The 21483-nt window shown below is 45.7% G+C and overlaps 1 protein-coding gene and 1 long non-coding RNA gene across 6 annotated transcripts in view; one reads left to right on the top strand and one right to left on the bottom strand.

Moving 5' to 3' along the window:
* Positions 1-21483, bottom strand: part of FLT3 (fms related receptor tyrosine kinase 3) — a 179473-nt gene that overhangs the window by 102477 nt on the left and 55513 nt on the right. For all 5 annotated transcript variants that reach the window (XR_012241492.1, XM_073613376.1, XM_073613372.1 and 2 more), the window contains one exon: positions 3800-3909. Coding sequence is in view for 4 of the 5 variants with exons in the window: in XM_073613372.1 (XP_073469473.1) it covers positions 3800-3909 (110 nt within the window). In the remaining variant the exon portion in view is untranslated. The remainder of the gene's footprint in view (positions 1-3799; positions 3910-21483) is intronic.
* LOC141127161 (uncharacterized) lies at positions 1100-4068 on the top strand. The gene is made up of 3 exons (XR_012241493.1): positions 1100-1201; positions 2951-3277; positions 3837-4068. It is a non-coding gene; the product is annotated as an uncharacterized lncRNA (long non-coding RNA).

Genomic DNA, 21483 nt, shown 5'->3' with positions numbered 1-21483 from the left:
GTATATGAGAGGAGTGCGGAGTGTATGGGGGGGTAGTATGTATATTAGAGGATTGCGGAGTGTATGGTGGGGGGTAGTATGTATATGAGAGGAGTGCAGAGTGAATGGGGGGTAGTATGTATATGAGAGGATTACGGAGTGTATGGTGGGGGGTAGTATGTATATGAGAGGAGTGCGGAGTGTATGGGGGGTAGTATGTATATGAGAGGAGTGCGGAAGGTATGGTGGGGTAGTATGTACATGAGAGGAGTGCGGAGTGTATGGTGGGGGGTAGTATGTACATGAGAGGAGTGCGGAGTAAATGGTGGGGGGTAGTATGTATATGAGAGGAGTGCGGAGTGTATGCGGGGGGTAGTATGTATATTAGAGGATTGCGGAGTGTATGGTGGGGGGTAGTATGTATATGAGAGGAGTGCAGAGTGTATGGGGGGTAGTATGTATATGAGGAGTCCGAGGTAGTATGTACATGAGAGGAGTGCGGAGTGTATGGTGGGGGGTAGTATGAACATGAGAGGAGTGCAGAGTGAATGGTGGGTAGTATGTATATGAGAAGACTGTGGAGTGTATGCGGGGGGTAGTATGTATATTAGAGGATTGCGGAGTGTATGGTGGGGGGTAGTATGTATATGAGAGGAGTGCGGAGTGTATGTGGGGGGTAGTATGTATATGAGAGGAGTGCGCAGTGTATGTGGGGGGTAGTATGTATATGAGAGGAGTGCGGAGTGTATGGGGGGTAGTATTTATATGAGAGGAGTGCAGAGTGTATGAGAGTGGGTAGTATGGGGGTAGTATGACATGAGAGGGGTGCAAATGGTATAAAAGTGGTATATGGCGTGAATGAGGCCTAATTTATTGCTCCAGCACTGCAGAGGCCACTTTGCAGTGGCATGCATAGAGCAACTGAAGTTAGCAGCACAGCACCAGGACTGGCCTCCTACTGTGCTGCAGACACTGCTCCCCCTCCTCCATCTCAAGTCTCTGTATACAAGTCGCAAGTGCTCCCATAAAGCTGCCAGCTCACCTCCCTCCACACCTGACAAGACAAACTCCTGCATGTCCGTGCTTGCATCCATCCCTCCTGGGTTCAGCAGCGGCCGACAGCTTTGCCTCTGTAATCTGTCATCAGGCAGTGCTGGAGCCTCAAGGACACAGAGATGGGGCGCTGGAGAGTGTCGAGGGAGGCAGAGAGAGGAGATTTCAGGTTGGCGCGCCGCTGGTCATATAGCAGCGCTGTAGTGTATAGTAGTAGCTCGCTCATCCTGCTAGCTCGGGGACACTGACTGGGAGATATTCCCTGCCACTCACACACACGGGTCAGGCAAATTAGGTGGTCGCGGGGCCCCTGTGGGTGTGAGGCCTAAGGCGACCACCTAATTTGCCTAATTAGAGAGCCCCCTCTGTGAGGGAGTGCACAGTGCAGAGAACTGGTCTGGGGAGGCTGTTATTTTACATAGTGCTCAGCACTGCTACCATGCTGGGAGGGGAAACACTCATCACGTAGTCTGCAGGGCACTTTTCCAGAACTCCCAGGCAGCAGGCAGAAAGAGGGAGCCTGCTGGGGCTTTAACAGACATGCGGAGCTCAGGGAAAGCAGACGTTCAGGTGGGTAAACGTCCCTCCCTCACATTATGGTTCCATTTTCCTTCATTGACGAAAATTGGAATTGATTTTTGTCATAGTTTTTGTCAATTGAATTCAAACATTATTTTCGTTTAGTTTGTCACATTTGTGTTGAAGACAAAGCAGACTGAAGACAGACTTTTGTTAGTATTTATGCTAGAAAGCATGTGATCTCATAGTTGCTCTCATAGTTGGTGAGGTTGAAAAAAGACACAAGTCCATCAAGTCCAACCTATGTGTGTGATTATATGTCAGTATTACATTGTATATCCCTGTATGTTGTGGTCGTTCAGGTGCTTATCTAATAGTTAGAAACTATCAATGCCCCCCGCTGAGACCACCACCTGTGGAAGGGAATTCCACATCCTTGCCGCTCTTACAGTAAAGAACCCTCTACGTAGTTTAAGGTTAAACCTCTTTTCTTCTAATTTTAATGAGTGGCCACAAGTCTTGTTAAACTCCCTGTGTTTTCTTGTAGAGACTACTAATTAAACCTCAGGGAGACAGAGCGAGAATGCCTAAATTTTACCAATACTGATGAGCCTTATGACTGCTGGGAGACATTGGAAAGGAGTTCGAACCCGCTTATTTGTGGCCCTTTCCTCATCCCCTTTATGCCCCCCCCCCTTTTTTTTCTAACCCACCTCCCTTCACTAACACCACTCACTCCAGATGTGGACGTTTTGTGATGATCTGTCTATGTCCTAGTTGCTATTGTTTACTGCATGCTTGTAGCTATAGTAAGACTGTACCTGACTGGTTATATCATGCTTTGCCTTGGAATGTACTTTGTTTCTTTCATTGTGGATTGTATAAATAAAGAATAAAAAAAATATAAAGTATGTATTTTAGCGCTGCTGTGTTTGAATGCAAAAGCCAGTGCTACTGTATATAGCAACGTCCTTGTACACAACCTCTAAAGATGGTGGGCATTTTTCAGAGATATTTTGTTTAAAAATAAATTTGTAAAACGGGTAATAGGCACATACTTACTCACTATAATTTTTAGACATTACATTATGTATATACAGTGGTGTTACTATGAAGGGAAATGTTTTGGAAAAATAATCTGTACAGTGATTTATAGGGGAAACCAAGAATGGGTCCAAGGCATGGCATGAAAGCGTCCACAAAATACACTACTGGTTATAGTCTCAGGCTGACACTTGCTACATGATAGACCCTATGGCCTTTAAAGGTTTTGGTCACCCAAAAGTTATATTTTATTTAGGTGTGAAGCCTGGTGGGCTTAGTTATTACCTTTCTTATATGATACTTCACCAGAAAGATTCCCCTGCCATAATTCCTGAGTTTGTTCCTGTCCACTTAGGAGCTTGGGCTATTTTCTATGACCTACAGTGGGAACAGAAAGTATCCTGGACGAAAACCTTCTCCAGAGTGCTCAGGACCTCAGACTGGGCCGAAGGTTTACCTTCCAACAAGACAATGACCCTAAGCACACAGATAAAATAACAAAGGAGTGGCTTCACAACAACTCCGTGACTGTTCTTGAATGGCCCAGCCAGAGCCCTGACTTAAACCCAATTGAGCATCTCTGGAGAGACCTAAAAATGGCTGTCCACCAACGTTTACTATCCAACCTGACAGAACTGGAGAGGATCTGCAAGGAGGAACGACAGAGGATCCCCAAATCCAGGTGGGAAAAACTTGTTGAATCTTTCCCAAAAAGACTCATGGCTGTATTAGATCAAAGGGGTGCTTCTACTAAATACTGAGCAAAGGGTCTGAATACTTAGGACCATGTGATATTTCAGTTTTTCTTTTTTAATAAATCTGCAATAATGTCAACAATTCTGGGTTTTTCTGTCAATAGGGGGTGCTGTGTGTATATTTATGAGGAAAAAATGAACTTAAATGATTTTAGCAAATGGCTGCAATATAACAAAGAGTGAAAAATTTAAGGGGGTCTGAAAACTTTCCGTCCCCACTGTATGTTCCAGCATCTCCTGTTGCGTTCTCCATAAAATAAAACAGATTTTAATAATGTAGCCATGAGTGTGGGTGCCTCTAATAATGTTCACAGCAGTTGTGCAGACCCAGAAATGCCAGCAAAGCAATCTCAATCGAATCCCCGGGAGATATAAGAATCTTTTAGCGTTACCAGATTGTACTCAATTAGATGTATTTTTCACAAATGAAGCATGGTCATATTACTAACCTCTAATTCAGTCTCTGTGTCTTCTTTTTCTTCATAGTTCGTCATTAAATAACATTTGATGACTGCTGAGTTTTGGATAGTGACTGCAAAGATGCTGAAAAAGATAGCAGCTGGAAAAAAGAAAAACAGAAGTTTAGATCACCTTATTTTACTGTTTTCATTCTGTATATGTCATCCTTTGCAAAAATCAATTTTTCCAAGCAGTGAGGATTTTGTACATTGATTTCATATCTTCTCCTATATCCCCTGGGTACCTGAAAATTAAAGTAATTAATATCGGCTTACCTGTGTCTGTGTTTTTTGCATAAAGTGACACTAAACTCTGGGTCGAAAAGAAAAAAATCTATACGAGTTCATCCTGTATCCTAAATTAATGATATATGGACATTCAAATCATATGTAAATACAAAGTTCTTTTTTCTTAGTTAGAAAAAAAAATGTGTTTCTTTCGTAGAGCAGGGGAGGATAGAACCCCTGTCATTTTGTATTTCTGGCTATGTGCCTGTGTCAGCTTTCCCTTCCTTCCTCTCTGATTAAATGGGGGGATCTGTGGGGAGATTAGTTTTGTGGCACTGCAATGCAAAGCATCATGGCCGTGGCATGGGTACATCTCCATCTGCTGCCTTTGTAGCTTAACCACTTCAGCCCCAGAAGAATTTATCCCCTTAATGACCAGGCCATTTTTTGCGATACAGCACTGCGTTACTTTAACCACTTCAATACAGGGCACTTATACCCACTTCCTGCCCAGACCAATTTTCAGCTTTCAGCACTCCCAGTTTGAATGACAATTACTCAGTCATGCCACACTGTACCAATATGAAATTTGCATCCTTTTTTTCACACAAATAGAGCTTTCTTTCGGTGGTATCTAATCACTAGAGGGTTTTTTATTTTTTGTGCTATAAATAAAAAAAGACCGAAAATTTAGTGAAAAAATGCCCTTTTTTCTTTGTTTCTGTCATAAAATTTTGCAAATTAGTAATTTTTCTTCCTAAATTTTGGCCAAAATTTATACTGCTACATATCTTTGGTAAAAATGACTCAAATTAGTGTATATTATTTGGTCTTTGTGAAAGTTATAGAGTCTACAAGCTATAATGCCAATCACTGAAAATTGATCACACCCGATCACACCACATGTACTGAAGGCCTATCTCAATTCTTGAGAACCTAACAAGCCAGGAAAGACAAATACCCCCAAATGAGCCCTTTTTGGAAAGTAGACATTCCAAGGTATTTAGTAAGAGGCATGGTGAGTTTTTTGAAGTTGTAATTTTTTCCCACAATTCTTTGCAAAATGAAGATTTTTTTTTTACAAAATTGTCATATGAACAGGTTATTTCTCTCACATAATATATGCATACAACAAATTACACCCCAAAATACATTCTGCTACTCCTCCTGAGTATGGCGATACCTCACGTGAGACTTTTTCACAGCCTGGCCACATAGAGAGGCCCAACATGCGGGGGGCACCATCAGGTGTTCTAGGGACATAAATTACACATCTACACATGACGACCTATCACAATTTTGAAGGCCCTGGAACACTGGGACAATGTATTTGCCCACAAAATCACCCCATTTTGGAAAGAAAACACCCCAACGTATAATCTATGAGGTATAATGAGTCTTTTGAATGGTTGATTTTTTCCAGAATTTTTTGGAAAATGTGGAAAAAAAATGAAAATGCATGTTTTTTTTTTTTTTTACACAAAGTTGTCTGTTTATAGTTTATAAGATATTTCCGCATAGCATGTACATAGCAAAAATGACACCCCAAAATACATTTTGCTACTCCTCCTGAGTATGGCGATACCACATGTGTGAGACTTTTACACAGCCTGGCCACCTACAAAGGCCCAACATGGAAGTAGCACCTTTAGGCATTTTACAAGCATAAATTGGACATCTCATTTCTCAACCACCTATTACAACTTTGAAGGCCCTGGAGTACCAGAACAATAGAATTGCCTGCAAAATGACCCCATTTTGGAAAGCAAACACCCCAACGTATAATCTATGAGGCATAATGAGTCTTTTGAATGGTTCATTTTTTTCCAGAAGTTTTTGGAAAATGTGGGGAAAAAAAAGAAAAAACATTTTTTTTTTTTTTTTTTACACAAAGTTGTCTGTTTATAAGATATTTTCAACACATAGCATGTACATAGAAAAAAATAACACCCCAAAATACATTCTGCTACTCCTCCTGAGAATGGCAATACCACATGTGTGAGACTTTTACACAGCCTGGCCACATACAGAGGCCCAACATCCAAGTAGCACCGTCAGGCGTTCTAGGAGCATAAATTACACATATAATTTCCTGATAACCTATCATTTTTGAAGGCCCTTCATATTTCTAACACATAGCATGTACATACCAAGAATTACACTCCAAAATAAATTCTATTGATGAAAGGGTGAAAAGAAAGTATTACAGAGGAGAGAATTGGTCCAGAATTGGTCCAGGCAGCAGGCAGGGATATGCTTAGCGACAACAATAGTAATTATCCAGGCAGCAGGCAGCAATATTGTCTATAGTCAGCACAAGGATATTGTCAGCACAGCCAAAGCATTTGTCCATAGGAATTGTCCAGGCAGAGACAGCCAGCACAGCCATAACATTGGTCCTGGTACACTGTTACCTGCAGACACTCATTATTGTACCGCTCTCCAGCCCTTCATAAACATACTGCCTCTTGCTACAGCTAATTATTTCCATAGTCCAGGTAGCAGACAGAGGTGTGGTGAGTTCATGCGGCAGGCAGAGGCATGATGGCAGTAAGTCAGCAGCAGGCTGAGGGTCGCAATCAGGTAAGACCTGTGCACAGGGTCACAGGGGTAGAGGCTTCACCCCCCCAAATCTCTATGAAGCCAAATGGATGAGATATATTGTAACTTTCCTGTAGAGATTGTAATCTTGGACACATGTTGGCTTTTCAGTGGGACCTTGTCTTCTTTGAACCTCAACTGTAGTGTCATCATGGATGGTGGACATCATGTGCACATTTCTGGTATCCTTCCACCTCAAGGCCAGCACTTTGTTGCATCTCAAAGCTGCTCTTTCCCCCTTTCGTAGTTTTTTGTTGACTATAGATTGTGGGAAGCCCTTCCTCCTTCCTGTTTTTTCTGGTGGTTCTGCAGGCCAGGGTTTTTTTGCTATTTGAAAAAGGACAGGCTGGTGTAGAATTTATCCAGGTGTCTGTGGTAACCTTTGTTCAGCAGTGGGTATGCCAGGTCCAATACAATGTTTTCAGTTGTACCCATGTAGGCCGGGCATTTAGGGGGATGGAGCTGGTCTTGTCCTTCATTCCTTCGTATATGCGGAACGCATACAGATATCCCGTGACTCTCACACAAAGTTTATAAAATTTTACTCCGTATCTGGCCCTTTTGCTAGGAATATATTGTTTTATTCCTAGCTAGCCTGAAAAGGGTACTAGGAACTCATCTACACATATATGTTGATCGAGGACATAGAGTTCTGCAAATCATTGGGAAAAGAAATTTATGAGTGTGCGAATTTTATATAATTTATCGTAATTTGGGTGATTTCATATCCGGACCTGGGCATTATGGCAGAATAAATGGGCATGTGGTGGATGGGGTTGGTGGACCAGTAGGTATGTCCTTCATTTTTTTTTGTAAGCCCCATGTTTATGGTGAAGCCCATAAACAATTTGAACTCCTCCAAAATCAAATCTCTCTACTCAAACGGATGGGCATATGATGATTGGGGGTTGTTGGCAATATACTGCTGGGCATATAGATTGGTCTGGTCCACGATGAATTGCAGCAAAGTGTCGGGCAAAAACAAATAAAAGCAATCAATTTCAGTGAAGTTTTCGGTATTGGCCTGCACACCTGGCTGTGCGGTGAAATCTGGAATTCTTGCTCATCCCGAATTGGAAGGCAGCCATGTTGGGTTGGCAAGACCTGACGCTCCAGTGCTAGTAGTTGGAGGATTTGCAGGTCCTGTGCTGAGACTTGGGCACGATGCTCCACGGTTGGTACTGGGCATTTGTTCCCGGGGCCTATCGCTGGTGGCAGTGCTGGTACTGGACCTGGGGATTTCTTCTTGGGGCCTAACGCTGGCGGCAGCACTGGTACTGGGAATTGGATCCTGGTTGCTGGCTGCTGCCTGGTTTCCAGAGCGCCATGCCCTTTTAGGAGGGACCCATTCTTCATCCGAATCATTTGCTGATCCACTACTTTCCACCGATTCAAATGCCGAATTTGATTCGGAATCAGAATTGGCGATGGAATCCGATGAGAACTCCTCACTGCTCTCATCAGTCCTCATGGAGAGGATCTGGAATGCCTCCTCACTGTTGTATACTCTTTTGGACAAGACGCTGATGGCTATGTGATGGGTGGCAGGTGATGGTCACTTGATGGGCTGTTCGACGGGTGACAGATGGGTTGCAGGTAACGGTCACTGATGGGCTGTGCGATGGGTGACAGATGGGTCGCAGGGGACAGTCACTGTTGGGCTGTGCAATGGGTGACAGGTGACGGCGGTGTGACGAGCGATGGTCACTGATGGGTGACGGGTGATGGGCCACGGTCGATGACGGGTGATTGTCACTGACAGATGACGGGTGATGGTCGCTGACAGGTGATGGGTGATGGTCACTGATGGGTGATGGACACTGATCGGCGAAAGGCCATAGTCACTGATGGGTAACGGGTGCACCTCTGACTGTCACTGATGGCAGTCCCTTATGTGACAGGTGCACTTTATGGGGTGAATGGTGACTGTTGTGTGTCAGGTGACAATGGGGGGGCGATGTGACAAGTGTTGTGCTTGGTGCAGACACTACAGAACACAGATCTGTAACTCACTGCTCTTGGCTCTTCTCTCCTCACACTGGAAACGGTGTGTGAGGAGGGAAGAGCCAGTTAAAGTTAGTTACCGGTCTGTGTTTACATTTAGTGATCGGCTGTGAATGGATCACAGCCGATCACGTGGTAAAGGCCGCCGGCCAATGGCTATTTACCACTGTCGGTGACGAGCAGTGTTCCCAGGAACACGCCGCTACCGACATGCACACACAGCGCGATCGCGCTCCTGCGCCGTGTGCAATAAGGCAGTACTATCTGTGGTAAACAGCCATGCCCAATAGTTGTACGCGCTTGTCGGTGACAAGGTGTGTCTCTGTGACATACCGCCACCGTCAGTGCAGGGATGCGCGCTCCCAATCGCACGCAGTGTTTGTTTGAATATGACGTCGTCCCAGAATGAGAGCCGCACCGCCCCTCCGTCATTTGACCGTGGGCGGGCGGCAACTGGTTAACTGACAATTGCACGGTCGTGCAACGTTGTACCCAAAGAAAATTGATGTCCTTTTTCCCCCACAAATAGAGCTTTCTTTTGGCGGTTTTTGATCGCCTCTGCGTTTTTCATTTTTTGCGCTATAAACAAAAAAAGACCGCCAATTTTGAAAAAAAAAAAAAACAATATTTTTTACTTTCTGCTATAAAACATATCCCATAAAAAAAAAAAAAAAATCTAATTTCTTCATCAGTTTAGGCCAATATGTATTCTTCTACATAATTTTGGTAAAAAAAATCCCAATAAGCATATATTGATTGGTTTGCGCAAAAGAGAAAGCGTCTACAAAATAGGGGATAGATTTATGCCATTTTTATTTCTTTATTTATTTTTTACTAGTAATGGCGGCGATCAGTGATTCTTATCAGGACTGCGACATTGCGGCAGATAGATAACTGACATTCTTGACACTTTTTTGGGAACTAGTGACATTATTACAGTGATTAAAATATGTACTGTTATTGTACTAATGACACTGGCAGCGAAGGGGTTAACATCAGGGGCGATCAAGGGGTTAAATGTGTTCCCTGTTTGTGTGTTCTAACTGTATGGGGGACTGTGTGACTGGGGAAACACACAGATCCGTCTTAGCAGGAAGACAGATCTCAGTGTCATCCCCTGACAGAACGGAGATTTGCCTTGTTTACTTCAGCAGATCCCCGTTCTGTCTCTGCGGGGAACGATCCCGGGTGGCTAGCAGACATCGAGACCGCCGGACCCGCTGATTGGCTCCCCCGTTGGCCAATTGGAGTACGCGCACGCCCACGAAAGCTAGTGCACGAATCGCCAAGTTGCGCAGCCGAGCCACCTTGCCGCAGTACATCTGCGGCGATTTTCGCAGCCGAGCCACCTTGCCGCAGTACATCTGCGGCGCGTGGTTGGCAAGTGGTTAAAGGATTAGTTCACCTTTGTAAAAAAAATAACAGATGCTCATCTTTTTTGCAGTTAAAAAAGTGAATTTATTATTTTATGTACCAGGCACCTGTACCCGTGATCAGCAGATTGCGGATGCAATGCAGGACTCCTGCAGACTGTGTGTGTAAGCTTTCTGCCTTTCTACCCTATACAGGCAGACAGTTACACAATGACAGGAAGAAACAATGAACCACCTAGAGAGCTCAAAAGTGCCCTGGTCGTTCATTGAGAACTACAAACGGACAGCTGCAAAGGCTGACAGTACTTGTTGTTCTCCCATTCACAGAACTCTGCAAATTAATGACGTGGTCGGGGCAGAGCCCCGCATGGCCGCATTTTTTTTTAACCACTTGCCGCCCGCCCTATTACAAAATTATGGCAGTAAAGTGGTTTGATATTCCTGACCGGACGTCATATGACATGATCAGGATATCGAGCCACTGAGCGCCCCCGGGGGCGCGCATCGTGGCGATCGTTGTTGCGGGGTGTCAGTCTGAACACTGCAACACTGATCTAGGTAAAGAGTCTCTGACGGAGACTCTTTACCACGTGATCAGCCATGTCCAATCATGGCTGATCACGATGTAAATAGGAAGAGCCGGTGATTGGCTTTTCCTCACTCGCGTCTGACAGACGCAAGTAGAGGAGAGCCGATCGGCTGCTCTCCTACCCAGGACCACCAGGGAAGCCGCCCAGGACCACCAGGATGGCCACCACACTGGACCACCAGGTATGCCCCCTAGACCCCCAGGAAAATACCAATATGTGCCCAGGCAGCTGCCAATCTGTGCCCAGGCAGCTGCCAATCAGTGCCCACTCCAATGCCTACCACTACCAGTGCCACCAGGAATGCCTATCAGTGCCGCATATCTGTGCTGCGTATCAGTGCCCATCAGTGCCACGTATCAGTGCCCATCAGTGCCCAGCAGTGCTGCCTATCAGTGCCGCCTATCAGTGCCGCCTATCAGTGCCACCCTATCAGTGCCCATCAGTGCCGCCTTTCAGTGCCCATCAGTGTCGCCTATCAGTGCCCATAAGTGCCAACCAGTGCCACCCAGTGCCACCCATGAGTGCCCATCAGTGCCGCCTATCAATGCCCATCAGTGCTGCATATCAGTGCCACCCATCAGTGCCGCATATCATTGCCCAATGTCAGTGCCGGCTCATTTGTGCCACCTCATCGGTGCCACCGTATCAGTGCCTGTCAGTGCTGCCTTATCAGTGCCCATCAGTGCAAGAGAAAACTTACTTATTTACAAATTTTTTTAACAGAAACAAAAGCAAAACTTTTATTTTTTTCAAAAATTTTCGGTCTTTTTCTATTTGTTTAGCAAAAAATAAAAACCGCAGAGGTGATCAAATACCACCAAAAGAAAGCTCTATTTGTGGGAACAAAATGATAAAAATTTAGTTTGGGTACGGTGATGGATGACCGCGCAATTGTCATTCAAACTGCGACAGCACTAAAAGCTGAAAATTGGTCTGGGCAGGAAGGTGTCTAAGTGCCCTGTATTGAAGTGGTTAAATTGTGACAGCAAAATTAAAGAGAAGATCCCCAGCTCACTGCCACTAAAGGCGGCGGGTCAGGGAGAGGCTGCAGCAGTGGGAACATGTTACATGTTCCACCCTAAAAACGGGTGGAACATGTAGCATGTTCCCAACGGTGAACCTATCCTATCAGAGAGAGTGGTTGAGGGGGGTGGGGTGCTATAAAAATGTGTCTCAACTGCAAATTTTTTACCTCTCATCCTCAAACGTAACTGTAAATCTAGTCTAAGGCCCCGTTCACACCTGAGCGCTTTTTGGCTTGAAGCTTGTAGCTCAACAAGCCAAATCCTATTAATTTCAATGGCCCCTGTTCACATCTGAGCATTTTGTCACCTGAAGCAAAACACCTGTCTCTCAAAAAAGTACATGAGCTTCTTTTAGGCAGATTACAAGCATTTTTGGCCCCTTAGACTTCAATAGAAATGCCTGATTTGAACGCTTTACAAGTGTTTTGTCACACATTTTCTGCTCAAACAGCAGCTCTCCACCCCTAATTTATTCTCCCTCTCCTCCCCCTAGTGCAGTGGTTCTCAACCTTACTAGTGCCGTGACCCCTTGATAAAATTTCACAAGTTGTGGGGACCCCTAACAGTAAAATTATTTTTGTAGCGTGGGTTGTCAGCACCCAAGGCAAGACAAGCAATTTGCGCCCCCAACCCACAGATATTTAACGCTCCCTGATTCCCTTCCACTCGTACAGTATTAAAACCCCTTATGGTACATTTTAGGATGTACCACTCTTTGTTCTCCTTTCTTTCCCTTTTAACTCTCACTATCCTAATTTCTCCCCCCCCCCCCCCCATCTTTCTCTCTAGCCGTCTTTCTTGTTCTCTTATTCTTTCTCTACCTTTTTCTTTGTTCCTCCCCCTCTTTTCCGCTCCCTTCCATGCATTCTCTATTTTTATTCCTTCTCTTACTCCTTGGTGGGGAGAGTTGGGATGAGTGGCAATGCTGGTGGGGAGAGTTGGGATGAGTGGCAATGCTGGTGAGGAGTTGGGATGAGTGGCAATGCTGGTGGGGAGTTGGGATGAGTGGCAATGCTGGTGGGGAGTTGGGATGAGTGGCAATGCTGGTGGGGAGTTGGGATGAGTGGCAATGCTGGTGGGGAGTTGGGATGAGTGGCAATGCTGGTGGGGAGTTGGGATGAGTGGCAATGCTGGTGGGGAGTTGGGATGAGTGGCAATGCTGGTGGGGAGTTGGGATGAGTGGCAATGCTGGTGGGGAGTTGGGATGAGTGGCAATGCTGGTGGGGAGTTGGGATGAGTGGCAATGCTGGTGGGGAGTTGGGATGAGTGGCAATGCTGGTGGGGAGTTGGGATGAGTGGCAATGCTGGTGGGGAGTTGGGATGAGTGGCAATGCTGGTGGGGAGTTGGGATGAGTGGCAATGCTGGTGGGGAGTTGGGATGAGTGGCAATGCTGGTGAGGAGTTGGGATGAGTGGCAATGCTGGTGGGGAGTTGGGATGAGTGGCAATGCTGGTGAGGAGTTGGGATGAGTGGCAATGCTGGTGGGGAGTTCTGATCATCCAACTTAGGTGCTCTTGATCAAGGTCATCTGCTGATCTGAGAACTGTAGTGGGGACTTTTAATGGCAACTATAATCACAGGTAGTGTTACTCACTGTGTCTCTGACTTTATCTATGCCAAAATAAGGAGATAGGGTCTCCTCCAAACCCTCCCACTTCACATTTATCACCAGTCAGCTGACTTCTAGTCTCTGACCCCCAGCCATGCCGTGAACTGAATAGGTGGCTGAGAAGAGGCTGGGTGGGTGACCACGGGCTCCAGGAACAGCCCAGCTGGGCGGCCGCAAAAAGTCTGGAAGAGCAGTGCGGGCTTCAGGAACAGCCCAAGATTCGGTGACCCCTGGCAAATCGTCATTCAACCCCCGAGGGGGTCCCGACCCCCAGGTTGAGAACCACTGCCCTAGTGCTTTCTATTGGCTAAAAAAAAAACGCCTGAAGCTGTAAAACGATTGTAATACACTTATAAAAGGCTTGTAATACTCTTCTAAAAAGTCTCAAATAAAAACGCCCGTAAATCGCTAGGTGTGAATGCAGCCCTTCAGGACAGCGCTATAGCCAAGTGACAGCTACAGAGTGGCTGCACTTTGCCGGTAGGCCGTTATATGACGTCCTCCTGTGCTCGTGCTGCCTGCGCACCCCCTGCAGCGTGCATTGGCAGTGATCTGTTATCGCTGTGTCCTTAGGATGCAACAGATTACAGATCGGGGTAAAGAGCCAATCACAGTGGCTCTTTACCACGTGATCAACTGTGTCCAGTCACAGCTGATCACGATGTAAATAGGATTTGCTGGTTATCGGCAATCCTCCCCTCATGTTGGCAGCGCATGAGGAGAGGATAGGCGAAAAATGGCAAATCCACACAGGGGACATCTGCACTGACAATCAGGGTGATGATCAGCAGTGATGATGATCAGTGCAGCCCCAACAGTCCCACCAGTGCTGCCAATCTGTGACAATCAGTGGCCACCAGTGCTGCCAATCTGTGCCCATCAGTGATCCCTGTCAGTGCCAATCAGTGGCTATCAGTGATGCCAATCTGTGCCCATCATTTCCGCCTATCAGTGCCCATCAGTGCCTCCTCATCAGTGCCACCTTATCAGTGCCCATCAGTGCCACCTTATCAGTGCAGCATATGAGTGAAGGAGAAAAATTACTTATTTACAAAATTTTATAACAGAAATGAAGAAAAACTTTTTTTTTTCAAAATCTTTTTTGAAATCTTTTTTTGTTAATTTTAGTATATACTAAAATGTAGTTTGGGTACAGTGTTGTGTCATTCAAAGTGCGACAGCAATAAAAAATGAAAATTGGCCTGTGCAGGAAGGGGGGTGAAAGTGCCCAGTAGGCAATTGGTTAAAGGAAGAATACTACTAATTAAAGAAACTACAATGCTTAATCAACTGCCAACCACTAGTATTTAACTATCTTATCTCTACCTCAAGTTCCCCATTATATGCTTCAGCACAAGGTGTCTTGAATTGACCTAATGTTCCCCATTGTAGATTGTACATTGCACCACAAGATATCTTATTTTTACTTTATGTTCCCCTACTGTTCATTGCACCTCAATGTATCTTTATTTTTACCCAGTGTTTCAAGTTGCATGTTACACCACAGAATGTCTTATTTCTACCTCATGTTCCCTATTGTATGCTTTACCACATCCTTCTCATCCTGTTCTTAATATATACTTATGTCAGGTGGTTCGAAGGACAATAACTCTTTGTCCCCCCCCCCCCCCCAAGTTTAGACACCTGTACTACATATTAAAATGCTTGGTGTAAATAGAAGTCAGTACGCTCTCTCTCTATCACAGAGAACTAGTGTCAGGAGTGTGAAGCTACCAGCAGACATTAGATGGTGGTCAGACCTGCCAGAGTGACCCATAACACGTATGTTTGCATTGACCACAAAATGCATGTTTAAACCAATCAAAAAAATGGTATGAAAGCATCAGGTGCACAGGCCAAATGAAAAGATACATCTCATCAAGTCCTCAACCTAAATAAAAAGGAAATTTTTTTAGCATTTGACGCATTTAGTGGGTGACCACCACCTCTCATATAAGGGCCCTTTCACTCTGAGGCGGTTTGCAGGCACTATTGCGCTAATAATAGCGCCTGCAAACCGACCCAAAACAGCCGCTGCTGTGTCTCTAGTGTGAAAGCCCCGAGGGCTTTCACACTGGAGCGGTGCGCTAGTAGGATGGGAAAAAAAGTCCTGCTAGCAGCATCTTCGGAGCAGTGAAGGAGCGGAGTGTATACTGCTCCTGCCCATTGAAATCAATGGGACAGCTCGGCTATACCGCCGGCAAAGTGCCTCTGCAGAGGTGCTTTGTGGTGGTTTTTAACCCTTTCTCGGCCGCTAGCGGGGGTAAAACCGCCCCGCCAGCGGCCGAATACCGACGGTAAAGCGCCGCTTACAATAGCGGCATTTTACCGCCGGTGCCGCCCCCCGCCTCAGTGTGAAAGGGCCCTCGCCATATTGTGTAACATAGACTTGGTCAAGCTGGCTATGCAAAGTGCTCACGATGAAACAAATATGACACTTTTTTTATTTTATTTTTCTACACTATTGTCCCGCCATTTCTAAGGTCCACTTATTTTAACTGAGTTTGGGCCACCCTCAGAGCATTTGAGTGCAACCACTTTTCCCCAAAGACCTGCATGGAGGCAGATGTATTCTCCACATGACAATTTCTTAGGTTGCGCACATCACCTACAGTATGTGGTCTTCACCTCACCAGATGTGAGATATCTTTCTCCACCTTCATTTTTTTCCTCGACTACACTCACTTTGTTACATTAATAATACTACACCACAAGGGTTCTCCTGTCTGTTTTCTATCAGATTTTTCTTTCTGCAAGTCTCTGATTTACAGTATCTACATTTTGAGAGATGAACAGTTTCAAGATTTATGTTTAAAACCAGCAGAGCTGGGGGAAAACTATATAGACACCCCAATACTGGTATATCTTGGGAAGAAAAAGCTGCTTGTGGTAGCAGATTCTCAGCATAGAGAACATTTGGCACACAATTGAAATTTTTGGTGCTGAACAGGGACTTGTTTTGACCTGTCAGGACTGAAGCATGTCCTACATTGTACATACCTCCAGCTTTCTGAGATAGGAATGAGGGACACCTATTAACAAACATAAATAAGCACAGGACACACCCCCTGTCTCGCCCCCTTATTGTACAAAAAAAAAAACAATGATTAATTAAACCTACATGTGTTTTTTTACCACTACTACTCCTTTATATTGGCTTTTGGAATTTACAAATGCAGAAATTTAGAAATGGGAGGAAAGCTTTAGCGCTGTGAAGCACTTTTTGATAGATAAATAGTGCACTTTATATACAACTACAATATATAGATCAGACCAATATGAGGGACAAATGAGGAGGAAAGGGGGACAGAGGGACTTTGTTCCGAATAAGGGCCAGTCCCACAAAATCAGGGACAGTTGGGAACTACATACAATTAGATTAACGTACCTGTACGTTGCCCTTTAAGAAGCGGGTGATCGCTGGTCCTGCGGACTCGATGTCCGTGGGGATACCCGCGATCATCTCACGGAGAGGAAGAACGGGGAAATCCTGATGTAAACAAGCATCTCCCCATTCTGCCTAGTGACAGGACACTGATCACAGCTCCCTGTAATCGGGAACGGTGATCAGTGTCATGTCACACATAGCCCATCCCCCCCACGGTTAGAATCATTCCCTAGGACACACTTAACCCCTACAGCGCCCCCTAGTGGTTAACCCCTTCACCGCCAGTCACATTTACACAGTAATCAATGCATTTTTAATTGCACTGATCGCTGTATAAATGTGAATGGTCCCAAAATCGCGCCAAAAGTGTCTGATCTGCCCGCCATAATGTAGCAGTCACGATAAAAATAATCAATGCAATTTTTTTAGCATTGATCGCTGTATTAATGCCAATGGTCCCAAAAATGTATCAAAAATGTCCGATGTGTCCGCCATAATGTCGCAGTCACGATAAAAATCGCTGATCGCCGCCATTACTAGTAAAACAAAAATATTAATAAAAATGCCATAAAACTATCCCCTCTTTTGTACACGCTATAACTTTTGCGCAAACCAATCAATAAACACTTATTGCGATGTTTTTTTACCAAAAATATGTAGAAGAATACGTATCGGCCTAAACTGAGAAAAAAAAATGTTTTTTTATATATTTTTGGGGTATATTTATTATAGCAAAAAGTAAAAAATACTACGTTTTTTTTTCAAAATCGTCGCTATTTTTTTGTTTATAGCGCAAAAAATAAAAACCGCAGAGGCGATCAAATACCACCAAAAGAAAGCTCTATTTGTGGGGAAAAAAGGACGTCGATTTTGTTTGGGAACCACATCGCACGACCGCGCAATTGTCAGTTAAAGCGACGCAGTGCAGAATCGCAAAAAGCTCTCTGGTCTTTGGGCAGCCAAATGGTTCGGGGCTGAAGTGGTTAAAGTGCATCTTACTATAGATGACCCATTTCAGCCAGATGGCGCCACCACATTACCATCACAATGACCCACACCCATTTGGAGCAACAGTAGTATGCATCAGGGGTTCACCTAGGGTTGACACCTCATGCCTTTAAAACCGAACACATATGAATTACACAGGTTCTGTGGCTAATTAAGGTGGTAATTAAACTCACTTGGTGCCTTATCTTCATTAAATTAGCCTCAGAACCTGTGTAATTCATATGTGTTCGGGTTTAAAGGGATGAGGTGGCAACTCTAGGTTCACCTGAGCTGTCCATTTGCACAGTTCCCTAGCAGTTCCAGTAAAGCAGCTTGAGGAAGCCACATCCTATTTTTCAACATCCAGTTATGCTTGGCATAAGCATCATAAATCAGGTGTAACCATAAAAGCTGGCGGGCTTCCCTTCTAGAGCTATTTAGAGAAGCCGCTTCAACAGTCAAAGCATCAAGCTGTTGTTGGGCAGATCATCTTTCCTGTTTAAAAAATACGTTACTTCCTGTGGAGGCTACAAGGTGGGAGATTGGGTTGGAAAAACCTGTATCTGATCTATATGGTTAATGATACTATTTGTGTGCCGGACCCCATTCTCTAATAACAAACACAACAAGGACATCTTAAAAGAGCCCAAGTGCTAAAGGGACACTTATCATTTTCTCTTTTATGAAAGAAAAACATCAGTTGAAAAGAGGGCTGTATATATCATTGTAGGGGACCAGTTATGGTGACTGTAGGTACCTTTCATTTTCTACAAATCATTTTCTCTGTGCCCCAATGCCAAGCCATATATACCAATACCAAGCCCCAATACCAAGACACATATCAGATAAACCTTTTACATCTTGAAACTTCCCACCCAGCAATCCTAGAAATCAATGTCAGCTTCCAATAATGGTGAGCTTACTGAATTGTGAAGCTGCAGTCAGGCAGGTTTATCTTTATTTTGCAAGGAACAATGTAATACATAATGAGAAACCAGAGCAGTAGAGCACATATCAGTTTACTGCTTAGATCAGTAACATGCAACACGGTGCCTGCGTGGGTTTCCTCCCACACTCCAAAGACATGCTGGTCGTAGGGTTGCCACCTATCCGGGATTCACAGTTTGGATTTGGAATCATGTGTCCGGGTTTCAGACCGTCTCGTCTGAAACCCAGACACATTATTCAGTGTGGACTATGGCTTCCCAGCAGGGTTGCTGGCTGCAATTGTCTAAGCTGAGAGTGTCTGTTACACTCTGTTTCATGTTGCCCAAAGCCGGTGTCTTGCCGAGAAAGTTCCCTCGGCGGATAAGGTCCCCCCTGCACTGCGCAAGAGCTGCGCTTGCGCAGTACGAATGACCAGGAGCCGCCGAAAATAGCCGAAGATGAAAATCTTCAATCAGCTGTACACGGCGCCTGCGCCCTGGGTCCAGGCTGAAGCCCCACCATCCAAGTGGACCTAGAGGGGGAATAAAAAAGAGCCGAGCGAAGCGAGGCCGTGCCCGAAGCGTGGCGAGGGGCCCTCTTACAGGCTCCGTGTAAAGCTGATTTCTTCTCTATTTCGCTTCGGCTATTTCCGCCGGCTCCTTATCTGCCGAGAGGAACTTTCTCGGCAGAACACCGGCACTAACACCCCCCCCCCCACAACACACAGAGAGGAGAGAGGACTCGATCTGCACCTCTCCCTCCTGCTCCTACCCCAGGGCTATGCCTCAGAAAAGGAAAGTGAGGTCCAGAAATTTGAAGTCCAGTAGCCTCCGATACATCTGGATGAGAGGTGCTGACTGCCAAGGGGTGAATGAGCTCACCATCCATCCCTGTCTGGGACTGAAGTCTCCCCCCTTCTCTCTCCTTCCTCTGAGTGAGTACACTAAAGTAAATCAGTGTTCTCAGAGCACCCCTTATATCAGAGTTCCCCTTTACATCAGAGGCCACAGTGTTCCTCCTTAAATCAGAGTCCTCTCCATACATCAGAGTTCTCAATGTTCCCCCTTAAATCAGGGTTCCCAGAGCATCCCTTATGTTAGAGGCCTCAGAGTTCTCCCTAACATCAGAGTCTGCAGAGTCCCCTCACATCAGAGTCTGCAAAGACCCCCTTACAGTGAAAGGGAACTCTGCAAGTTCAGATGTAAAAAAGAGAACTCTGTGGACTCTGTTGTAAAGGAGAACTCTTGTTATTAACTTCATATGATCAGAAATGGTATTTAAAGTGTGATCAGAAATTGTAATTGTCTTTACAACCACTTTAAACTACAGGCAAGCCTATAATTAGGCTTGCCTGTAGCTGCACTGGATATCTCCTAAACCTGCACGGTTTAGGAGATATCCCTGTATTTGCATTTGCCGATGTCATGCGGCACATGCACACTTAAGCCAACTGAAGCAATGACACGTATGTGCCGTTGCTTCAGTTGTACTGTGCCGTTTGTGCACGCGTGGGAGTGATGTCATCACGGCTCCGGCCAATCACAGCGCCGGAGCCGTGATACCCAGAAGCAAGCCCCTGGCGACATGTCGGTGGCCTGAGGGGGAGACGAGGATGATTATGCTATGCATACTAGCTCATTATGCCTTTATCTTGCAGGGTGTGTTTTCAGTTTTTTTTTTTGCAGGAGGGTTTACTTCCTCTTTAACAGCTTCAGATCCGGGCCATTGCCAAATGACGGCAACAGCGCGGATCTAAATTGCCGGGACTACGTCTATTGACGTCGTCCCGTGCACGAGCGGCCTGCGCGCCCCCTGCAGGGCGCGCGCGGCGCGCTCGGTGATCAGCGAGTCTATGAGACTCGCCTGATCACAGATCAGAGTAAGGGGTTGGTCCCGACCCCTTACCACATGATCAGCTGTCAGCCAATGACAGCTGATCATGTGATGTAAACAGAGCCGGTAATCGGCTATTTTTCCTCCTCGCGCTGACAGCGTGAGGAGGAAAAAAAAACCCGATCACCGGCGGCCGTGATCGGGACATCAGTCCCGATCACGGCGCTATTACAACACAAAGCAATAGGCAGCAGTGCTGCCTACAAGTGCCCACCGGAGTCACCCATCAGTGCCCACAGTGCCATCAATCAGCGCCACCCATCAGTGCCCACAGTGCCACCCATCAGTGCCCACAGTGCCACCCATCAGTGCCACCCATCAGTGCCACCCATCAGCACCCACATCAGTGCCACCCATCAGCACCCACATCAGTGCAACCTATCAGAGGCCCATCAGTGTCACCTACCAGTGCCCATAAGTGCCAATCAGTGCCACCCATCAGTGCCCCCATCAGTGCCACCCATCAGTGCCCCCATCAGTGCCACCCATCAGTGCCCCCCATCAGTGGTACCTATCAGTGCCCATCCGTGCCACCTATCCGTGCCACCCATCCGTGCCACCCATCCGTGCCGCCCATCCGTGCCGCCCATCCGTGCCGCCCATCCGTGCCGCCCATCCGTGCCGCCCATCCGTGCAGCCCATCCGTGCAGCCCATCCGTGCAGCCTTATCTGTGCCCATCAGTACCGCCTTATCTGTCCCCATCAGTACCGCCTTATCTGTCCCCATCAGTGCCTCCTTAACTGTGCCTATCAGTGCCGCCTTAACTGTGCCTATCAGTGCCGCCTTATCTGTGCCTATCCATGCCCATCAGTGCAGCCTATCAGTGCCCACCAGTGCCGCCTCATCAGCGCATATCAATGAAGTAGAAAAATTACCTGTTTGCAAAATTTTATAACAAACTATTAAACATGATTTTTTTTTTTTTCAAAAATTTCCATCTTTTTTTGTTTGTTTAGCAAAAAATAAAAATCCCAGCTGTGATTAAATACCACCAAAAGAAAGCTCTATTTGTGGGAAAAAAATTATAAAAATTTCATTTGGGTACAGTG

This window comes from Aquarana catesbeiana, linkage group LG02, assembly GCF_042186555.1.
Source record: "Aquarana catesbeiana isolate 2022-GZ linkage group LG02, ASM4218655v1, whole genome shotgun sequence".
In the NCBI taxonomy this organism is placed as follows: Eukaryota; Metazoa; Chordata; class Amphibia; order Anura; family Ranidae; genus Aquarana; species Aquarana catesbeiana.
Note: the sequence above shows the minus strand (reverse complement) of the source record. Positions and strands in the feature narration are given on the sequence as shown.